This window comes from Lutjanus erythropterus, chromosome 9, assembly GCF_056507025.1.
Source record: "Lutjanus erythropterus isolate fLutEry1 chromosome 9, fLutEry1.hap2, whole genome shotgun sequence".
NCBI classification, from domain to species: Eukaryota; Metazoa; Chordata; class Actinopteri; order Lutjaniformes; family Lutjanidae; genus Lutjanus; species Lutjanus erythropterus.
In genome coordinates, this window is record NC_139325.1 from 18,315,654 (window position 1) to 18,339,454 (window position 23,801).

General features: G+C 38.2%; 1 protein-coding gene across 1 annotated transcript in view; it reads right to left on the reverse strand.

Annotated features, from left to right (window-relative positions):
- Positions 1-23,801, reverse strand: part of col14a1a (collagen, type XIV, alpha 1a) — a 170,744-nt gene that overhangs the window by 20,024 nt on the left and 126,919 nt on the right. Inside the window, exons 36-40 of the mRNA XM_084726318.1 lie at positions 18,673-18,726; positions 14,883-14,978; positions 14,232-14,285; positions 6,350-6,403; positions 253-306 (exon numbers count right to left, since the gene is read on the reverse strand). Coding sequence (XP_084582444.1) covers positions 253-306; positions 6,350-6,403; positions 14,232-14,285; positions 14,883-14,978; positions 18,673-18,726 — 312 coding nt within the window. The remainder of the gene's footprint in view (positions 1-252; positions 307-6,349; positions 6,404-14,231; positions 14,286-14,882; positions 14,979-18,672; positions 18,727-23,801) is intronic.

Consider the following 23,801-nt stretch of genomic DNA (forward strand, 5'->3'; position numbering starts at 1 on the left):
CTGCATGTCAGATGTACGATTCATGTGTTAATGAAACATCATCATGAAAAAATTAATCAGCTACAGAGATGATTTGTTGGGTGAGTCTGTGTGATTTGAAAAGCCTGTACAATTTCATAGTTTGTATGTAGGCATGGCAATAGTCTAACCGACATTACCCGACACTGAACAGGAAGCTGTGAGTGCAGCCCATGTATCAGTGTCATGTGACAGACAATATTATGCAAATAATAATAAGAAAAAAAGACTTACCACGGGTCCAGGAGGTCCTTGTCGTCCCTGTGGTCCACTGTTACCAGGCAGACCCTGAGAGACACAGATGAACACTCAGTATATTAAATATACGGTGCACTTTCATAATTGTAGGTTGAACTTTTTTTGCACAAGCCCTTCCTAAATTGCCTGAGGAATTTCCTGTAAGTCTCCAGACTAAACCAACAGTGACACAGTTATTCTCTAACACAATTAACATACAGGCTGCTGACGGAAACCAAACCCAGTAGCTGATGCATCTGCTATGCCTACTGGTAGCTGTTCGACCTCTGCCTCTAGTCTGCCAACAACTGCCTCCAATCAAACCTTTATGTTTGGTTTGACTTTTAGACAGACTTTACAAAACACAGGTGGATTCCTCCTGACTTTTGGGTTTTCACAATCTATATTTTATTTGCCTCAAGGTGTTTTAAAACCATCTCTTTTAATGTCTTCTCCATGATGCTGTGGTTTGTAGAGAACACATTCATACCTACGGACACATAATGACACGATATATAATAACATGATGATGGCTTTGTTGTAGCTCAGTATTTACGGCCCATTCAAATTGAACCAATTCAGTGTTATTTATACATATTTTGGAAGATGAACTCCTGGAAAACAGCTTAACCTGAGGTTCAGCTAATCCTTTCATTTTAACTTGGATGTCTGAAGTTACTTTGTGGTCACATACTGAGCCTGATGCCCTTTCAACATGGTACTCAGTTTAACATGTGTAAGGAAGGGTAGAAGTCATTAATTAAAAAGCAATACATTTGGGTAAAAACTGAGACTCACACAGCTGAGAATACAGTGTGCTAAACATTTTAATAAAATAGCATAGGTTGATAAAAATAGTTTTTTCTTATGTATTCCAGGTTAACACCCGTTCAAATAAAGTGTTGCCGGTTCTTGGTTGAAATTGTTGAAAACTCGGAGGAGGCTTGGGGAGAGATATGCAGCTTTCAGTGGTCCTCAACTAATTCTATGAAGTGGTAAGTAGTAAGATTTTTTAAGACCCCACACCAGGAAAAATATAATACTAAAAGTTCTATATGTTGGAGACAATGTGGGTCAGTGGAGGCAAACCACTCGCACATATTTTGGGCATGTCCTAAACTGAGTTCATACTGGAAGGGTATCCATAAAATATTGTGTACGGTATTCAAAATTCATCTACCCATGAATATAGAGACGCTTTATTTGGGCCATGTTGTGTGTCTGAAACAGAGGAGGGATACAAAGCTGCTGCAGGCACTTTTGGCTGCAAGTAAAAAATCTATTACCAGAAAGTGGCTAAGTACAACACCACCTACAGTGGAAGATTGGCAGGGTGTAATTTTGGAAATATTTAAGATGGAAAAACCTACTTACTCTTTGAAGGCTCAAAAAGACAAATTCTACCAAATTTGGTGCAAATGGATTGAATTTATAACCCCAATGAGAGCAGACTTTGTGTAACTCCATTAATGTTTCAAACTCCTTTCCTCCTTTCATTGAGAAAATTATAGAAATGTAAGCTCCCTTCAGTTTGGTTGTACATAGTTACCATTCCTGGGAATAAGAGTTGGGCATGTGTATGAAAATGGTTCACCCGATGGCTGACAGAGTAAGGTAGAAATTCATAGGGTTTTAGGATTACTTGTTGTTATGTGGGAGAACACAGATGAGCATGATTGAAGTTATAAAGATGAATGGTTTATGAGATTCACTCAAATTTTCATCTTTGGAAGTGAAGGACTGATAGACTACTAATGATTGAGTTTCAGCACAGGAGGACTGTGACATTTACTTTTTTTTTTTTTTTTTTTTTGTACATATGCAGAGGACTGTAAGAAGGAAAACTGGAAAAGAGAGTTATAAAAACTGTAAAGTATTTGTAAACAAAATTGATGTCTTTTCCAAATAAAAAGATAATTACAAAAAAAAAAAGAAATTGTTGAAAACTGAATCAATATATCAATTCCGATCAATGTATCATTACACCCCTAATGCTTCAAATAAAGTGTTACCTATTCTTTACTTGTATTATGCATTGCCTGTACCCTTCTTCTAATCCCATTCGGTAAGACAAAGAGAGAGAGAGAGCACATGTTGGAGCAAGAAATTCCCCTGCGGAGTAACATCCTAAATCCTCCCAACAACAGTTAAAGAATCAAGCTTAGTTAAACTCTTATGAGGATCTTTACTTTCCAAACACATATACAGTCTTTCTTTTTTCTGCGTCTCTGAAAAGCTTTGCCAGTCTGTGACATCAGAAAGCTCCTCTGCGAGAGTCACTCTGGTGTCACACAGTAAACACTCGCCCTGGCAAACCCACTAATGGGACTCTGGAGGAGGCCTTAGTTCCTCCTAATATTCAAGTCTCCCAGTGTCACACACACTTTTTACTTTGAAATCCTTTCAAACGGAGCAGAAACACAGCTGGAACAAGAAGAATCACCAGCTAAAGATAAAAAAAAGTTACAAAATTTCCCAGTGTGAGGCAAACAAGCATTTGACGTGACATAGGGACAAGAGTCAGCCCGGTGTCACACTATAAACACTCCCAAAAATGGCTGTTTTATAATACAGACGTCATCAAAATTTTCTATTTGAGGTTGAAATTCAGCCGACTCTCAAGGAGTCGGACTCATGTAAAATTTATCCATGTTGTTATATTTTCAGAGCCAGGCTGCAACAGGTTTATGGTCTGACCTATAGTCCATAAAACTGGGGTGAGGCTAATCGAATTCACATTTTTGTATGCATGATGAAATACCTACAAACCAAGTGCAGGTTGTGTCTCTGTAACCTCTACTAACAATACTGAGCTTTTTATTGAAATTAAAGTTTCTTTGCAGAGGGCCATGAGGTGAGTTTGGACATGCAAGTAGAATTTTATGAGACCTGCAACTCTGCAATGCTGGAAAATTTCCAAGTCTTCTGTATATCTTAAATAATATAGTTGTGAGCCAAAATGTATTTTTGGGGTCCCTATATGACAGGGGTGTTTTTATGAGCCTGTATCTTGAGGGGAGATGTTAGATCTGCTCTGTTTGGTCCCGAGTTGAAAAAGTTTTGAAAAGTTCTATAAAGCAAGCATCAATGAAAAAATAAAGGTTTACAGCTCCCTTGATCCATTTCACTGTGAAATAAAGACAAATAAAGTACACAGGAGACAGGTGCTATTGTTTTAACTGAGCTAACTGGCTGCTGCAGTACACTCTTGGCCAGACCTGTGTTCTTTTTTACACTACGCCAGGCTTTTTTTGGCTTTTACACACCTCACAAAAAGTTCTGTACAGCTTGTATGCCCAGTGGACGAGTGTGATGTTGACAAGTTTTACTGTGAATCAACAAAGGACTATCTGCTTTCCCTGTTCTGGATGATTCAGACTAGTTGCTGGAATAACCCCAAAACTACCACAAGCATTGTGAATGAATATAGTTTCTTGCTCATAATTATTGTTCAATTGTTATATTTTACTTTTGATATCACTGTCAAATGAACAGCAGAAATCACTGTTGCATTGATAGCCTCTTGTGAATTGATTCTTATCAGTATTCACTGCGACCCTTTCCCCACTGCTTTCAATGCATCAGCTGAAAAAGAAAAAAAAAAGCATTAGAAAGAGTTCAGCCTGTGAACGCTGCTGGAAACATCAGAGTGAGACGCTGCAGAATAAAAGCACTAACTTGAGATGTCTCCTGTTGTGTATGGAAACTAAATTATAATTCGCTCTTTATGATTCAACAAACATACCCATTATGGAGTTTTCTTTCTAGTAAATTCATACAAATGTATACGAATACAAATATAAAAATACATAACAGATCTGATGAAAAAGGGGATGTCAGAGGCCTGTCATAATTAGTGCTGCAAAGGCAGATATCTTTCCCACTTTATAGCAGCTAAAATTGCCCCCTGATTAGTAATTTCACATGATTGTACTCCATAATTATATTAGTAAATATGCACTGTATTCTGTCAGCATGAGTGTGAAACAATTATGAAAATCTGAGGAGAACCTGATTCAGTAAACTGCTGAACAGGGCTTTGTTAATTGTGTTATAAAAGAATCCCCTTGTGAAGCGTTTTTTATTTATTTGTTATTGTTTGTTTTACATCTTGTGGACACTTTTAGAATTTTTTTACAATTGGACTGAAAGGGTTGGACAGACAGATGGTGTTTAACTAATCAAAGCATGTTAGAACCAGCAAACCCCTTTTACACCTACAAGAAGCTCAATGTTGTAGTTTGTTTTGGTTTTCCCCCATTACACCCCAGCTTTTTGTAATATTTCATACCTAAAATCATTTTAAATTGCAGCTTGAAAATGTCTAACTAACCACTTGGCTACCTCAGAGGTCAAACTTCTGATTTGAGTGATTCTAGATTAAATTTGACAGTTTAATTACTTTACTAATTACTTTCAAAATAACATATCCTTAAGGGGAAACTGTACTGTACTTAAAGGGACAGTTCACTCCGAAATCAAAAATACACACTTTACCTGTTACCTGTAGGACTGTTTGTCTCTCTTGATTGTTTTAGTGTGAGTTTCCCAAGTTTTGTAGATATCTGCAGTAGAGATGTCTGCCTTCTCTTGAATAAAATACAACTAAAAGGCACTCAGCTTGTATGGCTCAAAACACCAAAACAAAAACAAAAAAACAAACCGTATCACTGTGCAGAAGGAATCATGCATCTACTCATGGACAAGAGGCTTGTTCTTGTGATTTACACGGGATTTAAACATTAATGGCGTCCTCTTTTTCACTGCTATAACCTCTCTTCCAAGAGTCCATGCAAGCTTCCTTCTGTATTGCGATACAGTTGGCGACTGTAGTTCTGTAGAAAGAAAATAGTTCCCACAAGAAACTGCTTACTAGGTATGTGGATTATCTTGAGTGTCAGGGTCATGAAAGAGACATTGCTGTTGAGTTCTTCAGATGTATTCTTTGGAGCTTTAAGCATAACAAGCAGATTTCCATTTATTCAATATACTGGAGAGAGGGCAGACCTCTCAACGGCTGATATCTCCAAAACTCTGCAACTTACACCAAAACAATCTAGATAGATAAACAGCACTACAGCTAAGAGGAAAAACAAATAATTCTGATTTGGGGATTAACTGTCCCTGTAGGATAATTATTGAATTGGTTTCAGCATTCAGGTTGTTGCCACAGTCAGAAAGGTCCAGCACATTCCTGCTTCAAAGCAACAAAAAAAACTTAAAAAAACTGAATACTGGAACGCCGATTAAAGGATTTAACACAGATTGTAATTTAACAATGTTATGGTTGTTATTGGCACCTTTAATTTAACCAAAACAGAGTGTGAATCATTGCTTTTCCCATAAAAAGTTCATGAACTTTTAAACCTATCTGGCACTGTGAGAAGAAACTGCAGCCAGTACACAAGTGTCCTGAAGGAAACCACATGACAAGTCTGAAAACTACACAACTTCTTCTGAAAACTAGCACTGAGGGGATGAGTGTCTGAACCCCTGTCAGCCAACAAAGAGACAGCAGATGGATTATGTGCAGAGTGTTTCACCTCGCCAGGAGCCAGGCCAAGACAAAACTCTTCTGTTATCATATTACATATTTGGATAAAATCTCCTTTTCCTGCTTGCCGACACATTACACTCTGGCTGCATTACTGTTTTGGTATTTACAGCCCAGTTGGGTATTGTAAGGCCTGATTCCACTGTCAGCATCGACTACAGCCAGCTGCTATCACAGAACCTTTATGAATGGGATCTCATCTATTGTGAGTGTTCTGTTCAAAAGCTGGGTAGTCTATACCGTTTCCTTACGATCAGGGGAAGACTTATGAAGAGAAATAAAACCAAGCAGGCAAACACAGCTGGACATTCAGATACAGCACACAGCTGGAACAGTACCATAAATATTTTCACAGGAGACTTCAACAACTATTGTATCTTTGCAACTTCTGCACTATCCAATTTTTATGACAGTTAATTCTCTGTAGTGGAACAGATATATGGATCACAAAATCACTGTACTACACTCAATATACCAATAACCACTGAAGCGCACCGTGTAACAGTAACCAACAGAGGTAATGTCAGTGTATTTTCTTACCCTTGTTCCTGGGGGGCCATCTCTGCCAGGGGAGCCCGGGCTTCCAGGAACACCCTAAACAAAACACATACAAACAGGTTTAACCACCATCCCAACACTGACTCCCAACACGATATTTGGCTTATATAACAGCAGTTTACCATCAGAAAAGGATATCTGATGGCAAGGTAAAGCAGAGAAAATATTCTAAGTATAGTGTAGACTGCTTAGCTTCCTATACCAGTACACTTGCTGCTTCTCCAAACTGTGGGTATGCTGATCACCATCTACTGTAGTTAATCCACTGATTATCACGTATTAAAACACAATAATCATTGTATTATCATACATTCCCATCCCATTTTAAATAATCTGAACTCTCTTTTTAAGATCAGTTCTTTTTTTTCTCATAATTAAAACACACACACTTAACCGAAGGTCAAAACAGAAAAAGTTTTCCTGTCTTGCTCAGCGATGCTTTGACAGCAGTGTACATAAATGTGATTTGTGGAAAGAACCAACCTCTAACCCTCTGGGTACAGGAGAGTTTCTCTACCAGCAGGCCGCCCTGCTGTGCTCCATCTCCTGCCCCATTTCCCCTTCATCCACCTCTCTGCAGGTCAATGCACACGACCGATTCCAAAATACAGTCATGGATTAAGTGTTGAGGTGATTTATCTCTGCACTTCAGTATTAGTGGTGAGCTCATAAAACAGGACAGTTAACACTGTTAAAGGTTCAACAAATTACAGGACGGGGTCACAAGGGACAGACCTCGTATGATTAATGATGTGCCGTTGTTTAGATGTTGTCTGATGTGCATTCTCCCACAACACCGGCTATAATATCTCTCCTGCTGCTTTCACACATGTATCTACAAACTCCAATGCGCACACACACGCACACAAGGAGCAGGGAAGTAAGCCAGTGCAGCATTCAATAGAGTGCTGCAGGAATTAGTCCTAAAACCCAGAGTTAGCATATTCTCGAAGTCAGTGAGTTTTTCTTATGGGTTTTTCCTTATTTGTCTGAAATAAGGTAAGATAAGGTTGTTGGTAAATATCCAAATGGAGAATTTTGAAGATTTTATAAGCCTTTAAAAAGTCTCTAACAAGTATCTTAATGAGACTACAGTGGTTGTTTAGTGTGGGTGATGCTAAAGTCACGTGGCCGTGGTGTAGTTTGTTTAGCCTAACATTAGCTTTTTACTGCTGGAACAGTGGTGTTCATTAGTGAAGATTATCTCACTGAACAAAATGTGTTAGTGTTAAACTTTTGTTCATCACAGAGCTTATTTTCTGCACTAATCCAAAATCCAATGGAAAAATCCTATTGGGCCTTTGTGGAGGGAAACAGAACAAAGCTAACTTCGAGTTGGCAAACAAAAATATATCATCCCTTGGGCATTTCGTGATCTTGATTCTTTTTTTTTTGTTTTTGTTTTTTAGAAAGAACAAACAAACAATTGGGCGATTTGGAAAATTTGCCAACAATTGGCCACCATTAGTTTTTTGGGTTTTTTTGCATTTTTTTGGTCTAATTTTATTATCAGCAGAGTGAGAGCTGCAGATAAGATAAGAACATTTTAGTTCATTAATGTAGTCAACAATTATAACTCCTCAGGTGAAGCATCCCTAACTTGTGTATAAAGAGATAGTGAATGATTAGTTGTGATTAATAAGAAATACCAAGTCCTTACATAATGTGTGTAATCATATATCATTATGCATTATTACAGTAGCTATCAATAACACATATCAACTAGAAGAGTGCACTCCTGCACCCACTGCAACAAGCGAAGATTTGGAAAATTTTGAATCATGTATAGTATGGGAGAGTTTAATTTTACTTTTCTAGTCGAATGCAAAGGTTTTAAATTGTTTTTGTATAGGTTAGTTTCAGTTAGTGTCGCTGCTATACTGATGCCAGTATTGGAAAATGCCTTTGATACTGCCTAAATTGCGATACTGGACATCAGTGAGTACACAAATCTATGCACTGATCTAGTACCATGCAATTTGTTAATCTCAAAATAGGACCCTGCTACTTCTCATTAAATAAGGTGGCCTGTCAGCTCAGTTGGTAGAGCATGTATGAGCATCTACTGAGTCCCCTGCAGCTGCCATGGGTCAAATTCCCACCTACGGCCCTTTGCTGCCCTCATACCCCGACTCTCTCCCCCACGTTCCTGTCATATCTTCAACTCTCCTATGAAATAAAGTATGTGTATAGTATGTAGAGTGTGTTTAAGTGTTTCTGTATTCAAGGATACCTCCATAGTACACACACCTATCTGAGCCTCAAGCAGAACCAAGCGCACAAGTGATTCTGATTCAACTCATTAGCCTCAGGATTGCTTTACTGCAGAACAACATACACACACACAGCTGTGACTTTGTTAGTGTCCAACAGATTAAGTAAGAAAAAAACAAGAATAATTACTTGATAACCCACCCAAACATGCACAGTGATAAACAGAGTGTAAGTGAGCGCGATGAGAAAGATGGACAAACACTCATGAACACACACATGCATGCACACACTCTTTGCTTTTCATTGCAGCTGCATTTTTCACTGTCAAATTGAAACAAAGGTGGAGGGGACACTGATGACAAGGTTACACTGTATTTACTGCAGTGAGAGACGGAGAGAAAGAGCGAGGGAAGAAAGAGAAAAAGGGAAGGAGAAAGCGAGTGAGGTAATTGATGTTTTAGAGTAGTGATATTCTCTGTGGTCCCTCGTATATTACAACAGGGCCCTGGAAGCTACAATATTCCCCCACTGAGCCACACACACTCATACACACACAAACACACACCCATTCATATTCCTCTCTCTGACAAAACACATTATTACCCGGTAACATAGTGCGGCACAGGGCAGCACTGCCTGCTTTTATTAATAGGACTATGCAGGCAGAGAGAGGGCCAGATAGTGCTGCATCAGGAAGTGTTGCAGCTCTCGGTGAGCTGGTTCAAATACGACTCGTTCTCTCCTCATGAGAACACGTAATTGCTCATTCCTTATTTCTGCTGAAAATTAAACAGGTGTGGTTGAAATTTGGTGGAAATTCAGAGAATTGAGTATGACTTCCAATCAGTGGGTGAATTGTTGTGTCATCAACTCACAAAGCTTAAAACAAAAGAAACTGATTCATGCCATTTTAAATGCATAAAAATCCTGAAAAAATAAAGAAATCATCACAGACATGATTATAAGCATCGACATTACAACAAATTGTCTTTACAGCTGTCTGTATTTGTCTGCATCAGCACTACAGTATAATAGACGCCTGTCCAACAGAGTAAATATAACTGTCATTATCATCATCACTGTAAAATTTAGTCTCATAATTAATGCCAATGTAATTATTCAGCATTACAACCCAGCCACTGAATCTACTATTGAATATTTAATAAAGATAGTATGCAGCAGCAGCCTGAAGTATGAAAGTAACCATTACAAAGTGACCGTCCCCTCACGGCGCAGTGTGCTTTGATGGCAGATCGATGTATCAGCTTGACATGATCTGTGATCGGCAGATGGGAGCAGTGACTGCATCAAGTTGTGCTCTGGCGTGTAAAAGAAAATAATAGCGTTCCTTTATGCTGTCTGCCGGAGCTGTCCCTCAAAATCAAAACTTTTGCACCGTCAGCTCCACATGGAGAGCCTGACTACAGCTAATTCCAGTTGTAATGAATTTAAATTGAGTTTATACACTCGTCCTCTGAAATTTCTTGTCCCTACACAGATCACTGTTGTAATAGATTATTCCACTATATAGAAAAAAAACACTTTTAACAGGTTGTCATCACAGAGCTTATAAAGCACAAAAAATACAATGCAGGGGAGTGGGATATGTCTTATATATTCTATCTAGATATGTCTTAGGCTATGCATTGATACAATATATATCTCAGTATACACTTTCACTCAAATAAAATATCACAAGTTCTTCTCTAAAGTATATAAAGCTGGACTAGGCGATATGAACAAAACCAAATATTACAATGTTTTTGACCAAATAACTCAGTAAGGATATTCCTTGACACTGTGACAATATTGTAGGGATGACAGTTGGTGCTTTCACAAAATATTAACAAGTTTTTTGATAAATTACCATCAGTAATGTGGATATGACTGATCACTTTCACTGTAATGCAGCCTTTCCAACCAATAAAAGACAATACTTCTGCCAAACCACGATACGATGCTATCCAAAATCTAAGACAATATCTAGTCTCCTATCACAATATCGATATAATATAGATATGTTGCTGTTACTTCTTCACATTCAGTTGACAATGTTAGTCCATTTTTTGAACATATTAGACTAAAATTCTGGCCATATCTTGCACATTTCACCTTTTAATAAATTATAATCTTTTTTCTTCCTTAAAAATCTATAAGGATTATCAAAATCCATTACAAAGCCAAACCTGAGCTGTAGGTCAGATTGGTTAGCACTTCTGTGACATCCTCTAGTGAATCTGGGCTCAGAGCCATACAGGAATCCACCATCTCATTTAATTTGTCCTGGTCCTCGACAACACAGGGATGGACAACACTGCCTGATAAATACTGTGTGTGTGTCTATAAAAGGGTTCCTGCTAACATCAAACCTCACTGGAGTTTCTCAAGGAAATAACATCTCTGCAAGCACACTATTTCAGTTCATAAGCTTGATGAAAGCCAAAGTATTTGACAGACCTGCACTATCTCCACAACAGGCACATAGTGCTGCATCAGGATCCACTTTGACTCAGTGTGGGCCTGAGATGGAGCTGAAAGAGCTTTTAGGAATGCTGGCTCCCACTTCCTCCACTTTCACATAATTTGAAGAATCACTTCAAGTAAATTCAGCCAAATAAATCATCTGCGACGTCTACAACAAATTACAAGAAAGTAGTACGCTTAATGGAAACATGCAAAAATATCTGTTTTTGAGCACTTGATTTAAGCTCTACAGTTTGATGATCAAATGTGGTGATAATGAGGTAACAGGCCAGAGCAGTAAAACTCATTGAGATGAATTAAGAAAATTATCTGGCAGGGAGCACTCAGTGACATAGGAAGCCAAAACTTTCTATGTACTGGTGCTGTTAAAAAGTCAGACTGCCTTATGAGATATATTACAACTCAGACTATAATATATCACTATTATGGACATTAATAATTTATTGTAAAGTGACTCTTGCTGTGTGTTATCTAGTCTCCTGTGAAATAATGTAGCTTTTTCCATCATAACATTTTATTATGTTACCTCAATGATGCCTTTAATATTTAACACACCAGTCTAATGGGAATAAAGTAGCAGAGCTTCAAGCCCCAAAACTCAACTAAAAGACCCATGGTACACCCTGAAAGGTCTTTTCACTTAATTAGCCTGATTGGATCTCTTCTCAGGTCTTCCTCTGTGTGTGTGTGTGTGTGTGTGTGTGTGTGTGTGTGTGTGTGTGTGTGTGTGTGTGTGTGTGTGTGTGTAGACTGGGTTTGATTGATCCTCTTGTTGTGCACGTGAAGGCAGGACAGTTTATAAAAATTCTTACTAATGGTTTGAGTTTGGTAATTTTAGATAATTCCCAGCATGGCTCTACCCAACTTCAACCGGAGTAGATGTGTAACTAAGCAGAATAACTAACAGATGTGAGGGTGTGCAAGTATGAGGTGGACCAAAGCTACTGTTTATGGCAGCAGCAAGTGTGTTTTGTAAGCATGCAATACGTCAATAAAAATATTGTTATAGCTATGTATTTACAAAATCCTTGAGGATTAATTAAAAAAACGATCTCCTGGTGCAGAATTACTAAGAACACTGATACTGTCCTCGCTGCTGTCCAGAGCTCAGAGTAGAACGCCATTAAATTAATTCAGTATTACCTATGATTGGTTCACTGCCCAATAATGGAGATGCTGGTAATGATTATTCACATCTCAATGATTCCATTAGACATCTCTGTGTCTGTGTCACCATGCACGTGTGTGTGTGTGTGTCAGCAACAAAACAGTTCCCCCACACACAGCTACTTGCTTTAACCATATCCCCCTCATCTCTTGGTCTCTCACTCTTTCATAAAACTGTCCAACAAAGTGCTGCAGGAACAAGTCCTCAGACCCAGAAATTAGTTATCATTTTTGCACCAGTTCCTTTGTGTCAAAGTCAATGGGTTTATTTAAATGGGTTTTTGGTTAGATGGCTGAAATAAGGTCTGTGATTAACACTAGCTGAAGAGAGTTTCATGTTTTGCTCTACAATATAAAATATGTTACTAAATACCCCAATTTTGAAGATTTTACGTGTCTTTAAAAGAGTGGTGGCTAACAAGTGGCTAAATGAGACTACAGAGGTTGTTGGTTACAAACGCTTATCACTTAGTGCTAGTGATGTTGAAGTCATACAACCGTGGCGTAGTTGGTGTATTTACTCTACAAAAAAATCATAATAGTGACCTTATTATCTTGCTGAAAACAATATGCAAGTATCATGAAGTTTTGTTGAGCTTATTTTCTGCACTAATCCAAAATGCAATAGAAAAATCCTATTGGTCTCCAAAAATGTCATCCCTGCAACACTCATCATCATGGCACTTTACCTTTAAGAAAATAAGAATAACAAGAACTGTACTGATACTGTTATTCTTCTTAATTAAAACTGTAATGTGTAAAAAATGTAGAATTTCCATGAAATCAGCCAGTCAGACAGCTTACTAGACAGATACATCAAATGAAAGCTAGCTGTTATAGATAGCAATGGTGACCTAGCCTAGCTCAGACAGCTTAATTCACTTAATGATTTTCCTTTGTTGTTATCCATGAATGAATAATATCCATCTTGATGAAGTGACATCTTGGTAATTCAATTTTCTATGAGCCAGTAGCTACCCTGCCAAATATTGACAGTAGGGCAGAAAGAATGATAGCAGGACAGAGATAGATTTAATTCCATGTAAATGATGAACAGTAGAGTTTATTTTCATAAACAAACTAAAATAAAACAGACAGATGACAGCATAAGTTTGATTTGTAGATACTGCTTTTTACTCTTGCTTTACCAAAGTCATAGAACAGTTTTTTTTTAGGTATTCTACATAGGTTGTTTGGCAATAATCAGAAAAAAGGCATTAAGGCATTACTAACTTCGTGTCAGCCACACTGAACATTTCAAAACTTTTTCTGTTAACCGTACAGTTTGTGCAGATACTGCTCTCTGCCTTTAGGATGGTACAAATTAATAAATGAATGAATTTGTCATTCTATGGCACCCGGACATATTCATTATTTATGAACAAGTCAACCAACAAATTTCCATGTCAGAAGCTTGCTGCAGCAGTTTTAATCCCCGCTAAATGGTCTGAATAATAAGTCTTTTTACATTTCCACACTTGAGGTTGTTTGCCCACCTCAAAAATGAGTTCACATGAAAAAAGTATTTTCAACAGCAGTTATTTAGCAAAATAACCTCTTTTACAAAGAAGAATGTATATATTTAATGTATATTTATGTAATATAAAGCATTACAGAAGAGCATCAAATGATGATGAAAAATGGATTGAAGTTATAGAAATATGCCTTTGTAGGGCAACAAGTCTAATTTCAGTGAGCCTGCAGGGTCTATGGCACCTCAGTGATAATAGATGTATGTATGGCTCATTTGTATTCTCCACACATATACACACAGAGGAAAACAATTTATAAATATAGTCTCACATACACAGCTGGGTTTGTTATAGCCCAATACCACTCAGTTTATTTGGTCAGGACAAAAACAGAGCGAGAACGCACTGCATATCAGGCAGGTTGGGAAATAGTTGCCCCTCTGGGTTGTCCTTTCTGATGTTGTCATCTAACACACTTCACCTCTGTGTCCACCTATTATGTCAATTTTTTGCGAGTGCTGTCTTACCATTGGTCCAGCTGAACCGATCGCTCCTCTCTCACCCTTCTCTCCAGCAGCTCCCTGTAAAACAAACAATATCATTACACCTCAGCTGGGCCAGTGGTCACACCGATAGCTACCAGCGGACTGGAAAGACCAACATCAGTTATCTTAATAAGATGCCGGGCCACCACAAGTCCCCTTCAGTGTGCTTGGGACATGATCCTTCAAGTGCCTGCAAGTCTATTTGAGGCATACATCAACATTTGTCAATTTACAGTGGCAGGTACTAACTCTGCTTCTAATTGCATACATTAATGACCTTACTGGAGGTAGGTGAGACTGAAATACCAACCAGTACACTCTTTGTAACTATGTTTCCATTATAATTTATGGTAGCAGTGATTGCATTTACTGTAAAACCTGTATTTGTACAACTGTTTCTCTTTGGGGCATTTTATCAAAGACACATTCTTCAATATAAGAACCACAGTTGTTTGTTTTGAGACAGAGAGTTAAACAGCAGTTTAGAGACCAAATCATGCTTACAGAAATTTAATGTTGGAATTATCAAGTAATTATGGAAAGTTCCAAGATGCACCATTGCACTCCTGAAAATATAACATTAAATATGCATTTCAGCATGCACACACAAACACACACAATGAAAAGTCTTACCGGGGGCCCCTGAATAGACAGACCACTGGGTCCCTGAGGACCAGGTGGTCCCGAGGGTCCAGGAGGGCCAATCTCCCCCACTGGCCCTGGAGGTCCCTGTGGAAAACAACATAATGGATTTCAGTGTTTCAAAGTTAACTTTTGAACTAAATTTTTATGCAACATGGATGAGAAATCCATGGAAACATAACTTCAAGAGTCAGTGCTGCGTTTGTCCTTTCTAGGCTACTATAGAAACTAGGGATGCCCCTGTCATATTTTTTGCTGCTAATCCTGATTGCAAATCGTCTATAATCTATTGGCTGATGCTGATCATTTGTTATAACAGCTGGTATAGCAGTATTTAGTTTGATATTAAGCCAAACCAGACTGGTAATACCAAATTTTACCACCAGTTATGAATGACAGAGGAGTTGCAAGTCAGCGAGTTTCCATAACCATTTTGTGCACCTGTTTAACTTTAAAAGCCTTGCTAAAAATTTAAAGTTTTTGTCCCTTAATGCAAGAGGGCTTTTAATTTGAAATTGATAAAGGAAGTGTTGAGTTTGTATTAACAGCATATGCAGTAACTTTAACAGGGCAAACAGAAGTGGATCAAAACAAGACTTCATGGTATCAAGCATACAACTAGATATATTAGACTTGGATTACACTGTGCAAGTCGTGTGAGGGTTTTTAATTAAATGTTTGTGATACAGTTTTGCTATTTTAAAAACAGGAGCACCATCAACATCAGCAAGTCTGGATAGTGTTTTGGATTCATTCTATGTTCATATGGAGGCAACTCATTGCAACATGGGTGAGTAACTGATATACAAATTATAATGGGGATGAAATTCTCATTTTGGATAATAAATTAGCATGCGACACCATAAACTCCGCCGATAATTTGTGTCATTTTCAATTTCCATGATCAGCAACTGGAAAGCAGTAATTCTGCTCTCCCAATCACATATTTTACATCAGCTGATATTGATCAGTGTCTGATCAATCTGGGCATCTATAACAGAAACATGATGGTTCAACATGGTGACCTCCATGGAAGAGGACACGTGCTCTCTATAGACACTGGGCTCATTCTAAGGTAACAAAAACACCAAGATTCTTATTTCTGGGTGATTGTACACTAATGAAAACATACTTATGAATATTATATTCCATTTCTGCCATATTCTGCAAATAAACCACTGGAAATCTTATACAAGTGGACATATAAATTCATTTTATACATTTAACAAAAGTAGAAAGAATGTTTAATTTCAATTATATGACAATGTTACGCTAATATCTGCTGAGGTAATGGATATGTGCCCATTTCCTCTAAAGCTGCACCTATACAATGTCAATCAAGTTAAAGCTACAAACTCTGGTCAACATCACCACCACATGCTTCGGGGGACTTTTGCTTCCATTGGCTGCTTCCATAATGAGATCTACTACAGGAAATAGACTTAGACACTTGTCCATCCATCTATAATCAGGTTGTGCTGGTGTGGCGGCTCATTTGATCTGTGTGTACATGAGCTGCAGACAGGTTTCCTGCAGTGGGAGTCACAAATGAGGAATTCCTGCAAACCGCCGCTGATTCAAAGTGTTTGTAGCTTGTTGGCTCAGCAGCAGCGGTAGCCAAAGTAATCTTCTCTCTGCCTGTATTTATTGTTTTTCTTTTCAACCATACAGTTTCTGGATTCATGTCTTTCATATCCATGCAAACAATCAAATTAAACTTTGGCTCAGATACACTTGAATGAAGTGGGGAAAAAAATAAACAGGGAACAGAAATGTGTTATGTCATGTTTAACTAAATGATACATATCAGTAAAATACAGCGCCAAACTACTTGAACAGATGAATCAATTTGCACGTCTGAAATTCAAATTACTTGAAGGTTTATTTTAATAACTGCACAATTTATTTTGCTATTTATCAGTGCTTATACTGTAACAAGTAATGTCTCCAAATGGATTAGTGAGAATGAATACGGATAAATTCATGCAGGAGCTGGTCTCATACAGCAGAATAATCCAACTATTCAAATAAACTGGTTTGCAGCTGCAGAGGTACAAAAGCTGCTGAAGTCTGATCTGGCAGCCATGTATTAATATAGAAGTGTGCACTGTACAGTGTGTGTGCCAGCAGGACCAAAAACACACACCTCACTCCAAAACTAACACAATTACACCCATCAAATATAACACACATGGTCTCTATTGAAAACGCATGAGTTTGATCCTGTCTTTGTTTCATTCTCAGGAATTTCTAGGAGGTTTTGAGCTCTGGGTGGGCCACTTCATGTTACCGCACATCATACAGTGTCGCTCAACAAAGTCGAAGTGGGACATATGGTTGAGATAGTCAGCTTTATTTTATTGATTGACAGCCCTGCGTGACTGAGCAGAAGCTGCAGGACCCCCACAGCTTCTTTCAAAGAAGAAAAGCTTCAAAACACATTTTCCTACACTGAAGATTAAATTACAATCGTGAGAGCTCGGTATTGGTATTGAGAAATCTCCAACAGCGTCAGCCCTTGTACTGACTGCCACAGCTGGATGGTTTGTAACAGTTTGGAACAGACTGCCATAACAAAACTGTAGCAGATGCAAACTCAGTACAGTAAATCATTCATTAGTAGTCCAAAACGGGATCTGTTGAAACAGCATCTATTAAACACAGGATAGTAACCGTAATGATAAGAGCCTGCCTTAAGACTGAGGCCAGGTTTGATACAGGCTTTTCAAAAATGACCACTTCACTCAGTTCTTCCAGTCTGGAGGATTGAGTGGGCTGCTGTTGAAAAGGCTCTTTGTTTGGGAGTCAGGGGCATTACCTCACACACCTACCTTCTTTCTTTTTATCCTCTAATCAGGATGGGAGCTGTTCTGTCCCTGGAGTTGGAGGTGTGGACCGGCATTTTCAGATTACGAGCAAAACATAAAATCAGGGTTTCTGCAGGTTTCAAGGCCTTCTAAGAACCACTATGCACACAATTTAAGACATGTTTCCTGTCCATACTTTCACTTACATTACTTACAAAGTAAATTAATTTATTCACATTCAACATGAATATTTAACTGAATGGGGTAGGATTGTTGTGTTGTAGGGTTATTGCATAGGAACACTGACTGGAGTTAATGCTGTTAATGCAGAGTGAGTCACGATGGGACCAGACTTTTGTAATGCTTCCGATGTGAACACAGAAAAATACTGGGTGATGGAAGGTGTCTGCTGGAATAAGACTGTAAAAATAATTCTAACTTCACAATCCAATGCAGTTTTAGACCTGTCAAAATCATTAAAATCATCAAAAACACTGTATTACAAACCAGAGTCTGGCCTATTCTTGTGGGATTCCCCTGGAGGAACAGGGTCAGTGAGGTGACTCCACCTTGTTTGCCTCATGTAAGAGTTAAAGTTGATTGAACTTTGAAATATGAAATTATGAGGGTCTCCAATGTGCAGCCAGTTTGACACAAGGGTTGGAATTGAGCTCTAATCCAAGAAATATTGATTCTTCAAGGTTCAAGGTCAATTTATTCATCCATAAAATTACAGAAATTATGCAAGCTCCCTCAGTTTGTGCTTACAACAATTCCTGTGATATCTCCCATCCTGGCTGCACACCAGCCAGTCCAACCAGCTCATTACTGTTAACTACTGGGGTGCTTCTTCTTCCCCAGTTGGGACTCAACCAACATGAAAGACGCAAGATAGACACTATTTGAGGCTTATTAGGCGCAGGAGGTTTTGATGAAGAATAAATGGTTTCTGAAATTAAGTGCATTTTACAAACCGTCACTCCAGGCTCTCCTCTCTCTCCTCTGGCTCCCCTTATGCCTGGGCCACCCTGAAAAACAAACCAAACACACACGCTGAAAAAACAGCACATAATCAGTGTTTACAAAGAGAGTAACAGCTGAGAAACACGCCTCTGCAGAAATGTGATTCAAAGGAAAATGGAGTTCATTTTTAAAAATGTAATAAAACTGGAACTGCACAGGTCTTTGATATGAATGGATTATGAATTTGATGGACAGAGGCCAATGCTGATCTGTGCTTTGAACTGCCCTTCTGAGCTCTCTGCACTTTATTATGCTGCATCTGCAAGTAAGAGCAGGAGTCTGGAGCTGTAAACCTCGGGCTGACCCCTCCAGCCCCGAGGTCTATCCGGGGACAAGCTACACACATCTGCTAATCATTGGCCCTTTTGGGATACATCCTCTTCCTGTGTTTTCTTAAATAGGTCCCCCCTGGGAATGAGGGGGCGACTAGGTAGTTCCTACAGTATTTAGCCAGAGGGGACAGGAGGGATGGTCACAGCAGAAGAGAGGAATACGAGAGGAGACACACAGATGTGGTAAAAGCAAGAGGTCAGTCCTAATGGAAACATCATATGCTTGTGTTAACCAGTTTCTAAATCAGATTCTGTATCTTATTAGATAATACCAGTGTCATTTAATTTTTTTCTCAATTTAAACCAAAGACAACTCAGAACCAATCATACTGTTGACCCAAGTTTAAAGTTTGTTTCCTCGCTTTGCCACTCAGAAGTTATCAGCTGTTTTATAAAATCTTTCTGAACAGCTTACAGAGAGAATCTACTACACTGACTGATGTGTATCTCTTTAAACAGATATGAATTGGTATTTATTACTAACATGAATTTATTAAGCAGCTAAACATGTTTATGAGGCCTGTTTCCATATCTGCCAAAACTGCACACTGTTAAAGGAGAGGCTGGGATGTTTTGATCTTAATATAAAACTCATGTGCCCATATGTATGTTAAAATAGTTATTGGTCACTGTAATAATTCCTCCTGTCTATACTGGTCATGAAGTGATCCACTCCACTATAAAAGATGAAGGACAAAGTGCAATCCTATGTCTGTGCAAAATGTGCCCTAAAGTTCAACCAAAGGTAATATGAGCTATCAGCAGTCTTCCACAGTGTTTCTGCAGAGTTAAATTTAAGACTTTTTAAGATCATTATGAACACAGTTTGAGACCTTTCTCACATCCATACTGGCCATAAAGTATGTTAAAGCAATTACAAGCAGTTTTCAATTGGTTATGAAACTGTCACATTTTAATACTCATGCCTCTGTATGACTTACATAAGCAAACGGGACCATCAGAGAGAAAACTGGCTATTTCTACATGGTTATTCTTAATGCCAGCAGGAGTATTTTCATATCACAGTAATACAAGATATCAGCTATTGCATTTTCATATCCCAACTATTATGCCAGATGAGCGATGCAGCCAAGGCAAAGATACCCATCTGAATGCTCTGAGGAAGGCTCAATTGTGATGTACGTATTTTGAGTATTGAAAGTGAGTCAAATAAACAAGAGAAATTTAAATATTTTGTCCTCCTTCATTTGAAACTTGAGATGTGCTACCTTTTTCTTTTTTTTTGGAAAATACCCACTTGAAGTCAGAATGTTGAAGCCACAAATAAGCTTCAGCTGAACTGAAACACATTGCTGAAGGAGGGCTACATCTATCAACAGTGGAGTGGTCCTGGTAAAGGACTGCCAGTGTGGAGAGGAGGAAGGACTCCAACAAGCAATAACTCTCTCAAATATGTATGGTATGTCAGAATTGAAGTAAGGTAGACTTGAAAAGGGCAGAACATATCCTTTAAATTTTCCTTGGCCAGCGAAGAGACAAAATTTAAGTTCAACTAAGGAAAATGATTGATTATGTTTATCACAGAAATTTGTCTCTGCAAGTTATTTTTTCATGTATTTTGCCAAACAATGCGAGCCTGTGCTCGAGGTCGGGCAAAACCTGCAGAGAAACTGAAATTAGCTTCCAACAGCAACAAAACAAATAATTGTGTTTGGATTTTCATGGGCCTTTTAATGGTGATAGAAAAAAAAAAAGTGCATCACCGCTATTATCAACTGAGCAATTTGATGCTGAAGGCAAATTTCCATTTTTTTTTAAACAACACTTGGATCTCAAACAGCATGGGCACAATTTAATTTTAACAAACGGGGATGGCAGGCAGGGCATGTTTTCCTTAATGTCAGATTGATTGCTGACTGATGTTCAGTATTGAGCTGAGTCTGTGCCAAATCAGGCGGCACAGATTGCAATTCAGTTGGGGCAATCAATATTATTTCAAACATGACTCAAAGATTCACAAAACTGAAGAGGCCTGCTGCTGTGCGAGACAGGAAAAGACATACATCTGACAGTGAACACAAAAACAGAAATTACTCTCAGGAAGAAAAGCACAACAGTGTTTTGGATGATGACAGTGAGGGTAAAGCACACGTGATTCAGATTGCCAAAATACTGTCTTGTGTGTGTAGATAGTATATTATAGACAAGGATGCATATATTCTGTTTGATTTCAAGACTTCTAAACAAAAAAAGTCACTTTTAATAGTAATGTTTTAATAATCTCTATGATCAAATGGCAACTACTATAGTTTATTTCACTTTTTTAAGCAATTCTTTGCTCTTATTTGCTCTCCAGTTGGCTTCTCCTGGCAGTTTTCTGTGTTTCGACACTGCATCCCCAAAGATCCAGGTATTCATTTAACTTTCTTCACACTCTTCAGCAGTCTCAGCAGCACAACGGCACATTCTGCACACATCCATTGTTTGCAGTGAACCTCTCTGTTTTCACAGTCTGTTAGGATTTTGAAAGTTTTCCTGTCTGTAGGCAGCTTGTCTTCCACAGGGGATACAACACATTTATTGTGTTAACAACCATTATATTGTGATAACAAGGCGACTGGCACTGCCTGTTCTTCCTTCCTCAAAAACCCCACTGACTGTAGCATGCACGTTTAGTGCAAAAGTGGCTATGATTTCGCCATTAAAGCATCCATCTATGCCCATATGCTGCAGTTAAGATGTGATTTAAGAAGCCTATTCAATGCCGGAGAGAGAAACAGACGCCGGCAGAGAGACAGACGCAGGCAAGGAGAGGTATTAAGCGATAATACAAAAAGAGAAAGAGAAGAAGAGCCTCAGGCATGTGGATGAAGTGCAGGTAAAAAAGAAAACAGAGAAAAAAAGAAGCCGAAAGACAACGAAAGGTTGAAAGCTGTACAGTACAGCTATTGATCTCTGGTTTGGAAAAGAGTGAACGAGAGAAAATGAGAAAAAGAGAAAAGAGATGGAGGCAACAGAAGTACACAATATAGAGAGAGGACGGAGTATGTCTTTAAATTGAGATCAACTCCATTTAATTCTTTAATCAACTAGCCACTTGTCTTATATGAGAAATAAGTCAACTTTTGCACATTTTTCTTGGTTTAGCTGATTTGTGCCTGTAGTCTACTGTATTTTTCTCATATAAGGATGAAATGTTGAAGTGTTAAAGAGGGACAGAGACATAAGGGAAATATTATATTTAATAAATCAGGGAGCTGTTTCAAATGTGTAATTACAGATTAACTGATCCACACATTTTGGGACTGTAGCAAAATTCAGTTGGTTTGATATTGAAGAACGGTTATCAGAGATACTGGGTGTAGAATTTAATTTTTATCCATCAATTTGTAGATTTCAAGATATGTTACAGGACAAAGTGAGGTATCCATAGAGTTGAATTACTCTTTTTTTCTTCAGTTGTATTAAAGAAACTCATAGTCAAACATACACTACTGTACTGGGAAAAAGAAACGTGTTATTTATTTATGGGAAAGACAATAGCATTGAAAAGAACAAACTGACTCAATTTGAAATCATATGGTGAAAAATATTACAAGCCTTCACTGAATGCATAAAATGTGGTCTATGCCCTTGACCCTGGTTTGAGTTTTTTCTTTTTTTTATTTGTTTTGTTTTGTTTTTTGTTGTTGTTTCTGTTGTTACAATGAAGGACAGGTAGATAATAATGCCAGCAAGGACATAACTATATATATAGCTATATAGTGAAGGCTAAAGGACTCAATAAAGTGGAATGATATTCGAGTTATATGATGGTTTAGTTACATTTATCATATTATCAGGTGGTGTTGAGCTTGTGCATTTATGGGGACTACATGTATTTTGATGTTGTTTTGTCTTCTGTTTGTTTTTGATTGTGAACAAAGACAAAAATAAAAAGACATCTGAAACTAGATTGCGAGGCTGTAGCCTGTGGACACAGATGAGTGAGTGGATTTGGTTGGTCGGACAGGGGTGAAAACTGGGGTGGGGGGGGGGGGTCTGTAATCGGCTGTGATAAATGGGATCACCATATAATTACTTCCTCAAACTATACCAGTGTTGATCTACACCCCGCTCATGCCCTCAGCACCAAGAAATGGAGACAAAAAAAAAAGAGAGAGAACTTGAAGAAGAAAATGAGAGAAAACGAACGAGAGATAGAGACAGGGGAAAAGAAGAGAGAAAGAAATGAGAAATGCAGAGTGGGAGATAGAGAACGAAAGAAAGAGAAAAAGAGGAGAGAATATAGACAAAAGTCTCAGGCTGTAAATGAGCTCATTTACTTGCTCTCATCTCTCAGCCTCTATCAGGTTTTACCTGCTACTGCGTGAGAGGAATACAGTCCTGCACAAGCTTTTCTCTCTAACATACTGCCACTTCAATGAAAATGCCCGAAGACTTGTAATTTGGCTTTTCACAGGTTTCATTTAAAAGAATACAACTTTAAGAAAAACTATTATTGAATATAACTCGATCAAGAGAGTAACTGTGGGTGGACAATAAATAATCTGTTTATAGACTGATAATGCACTTCTGTATCTTCCAGCTTATGAAAAAAAATCTTTACACTGACATATTTATTATGTTTTAATTGTGTTTGTGTGGCTAAATTGCCTTTATGTTTGCAGGCCAGCTTGCCTCAATTTGCCCCTTTGGGGGAAGAATTTAACAATTTAACTGAACTGGATTACATTGATTTCTTTCCTTAATGTTCAATCGTAAATTCCACAGCAGGAAATTAACTT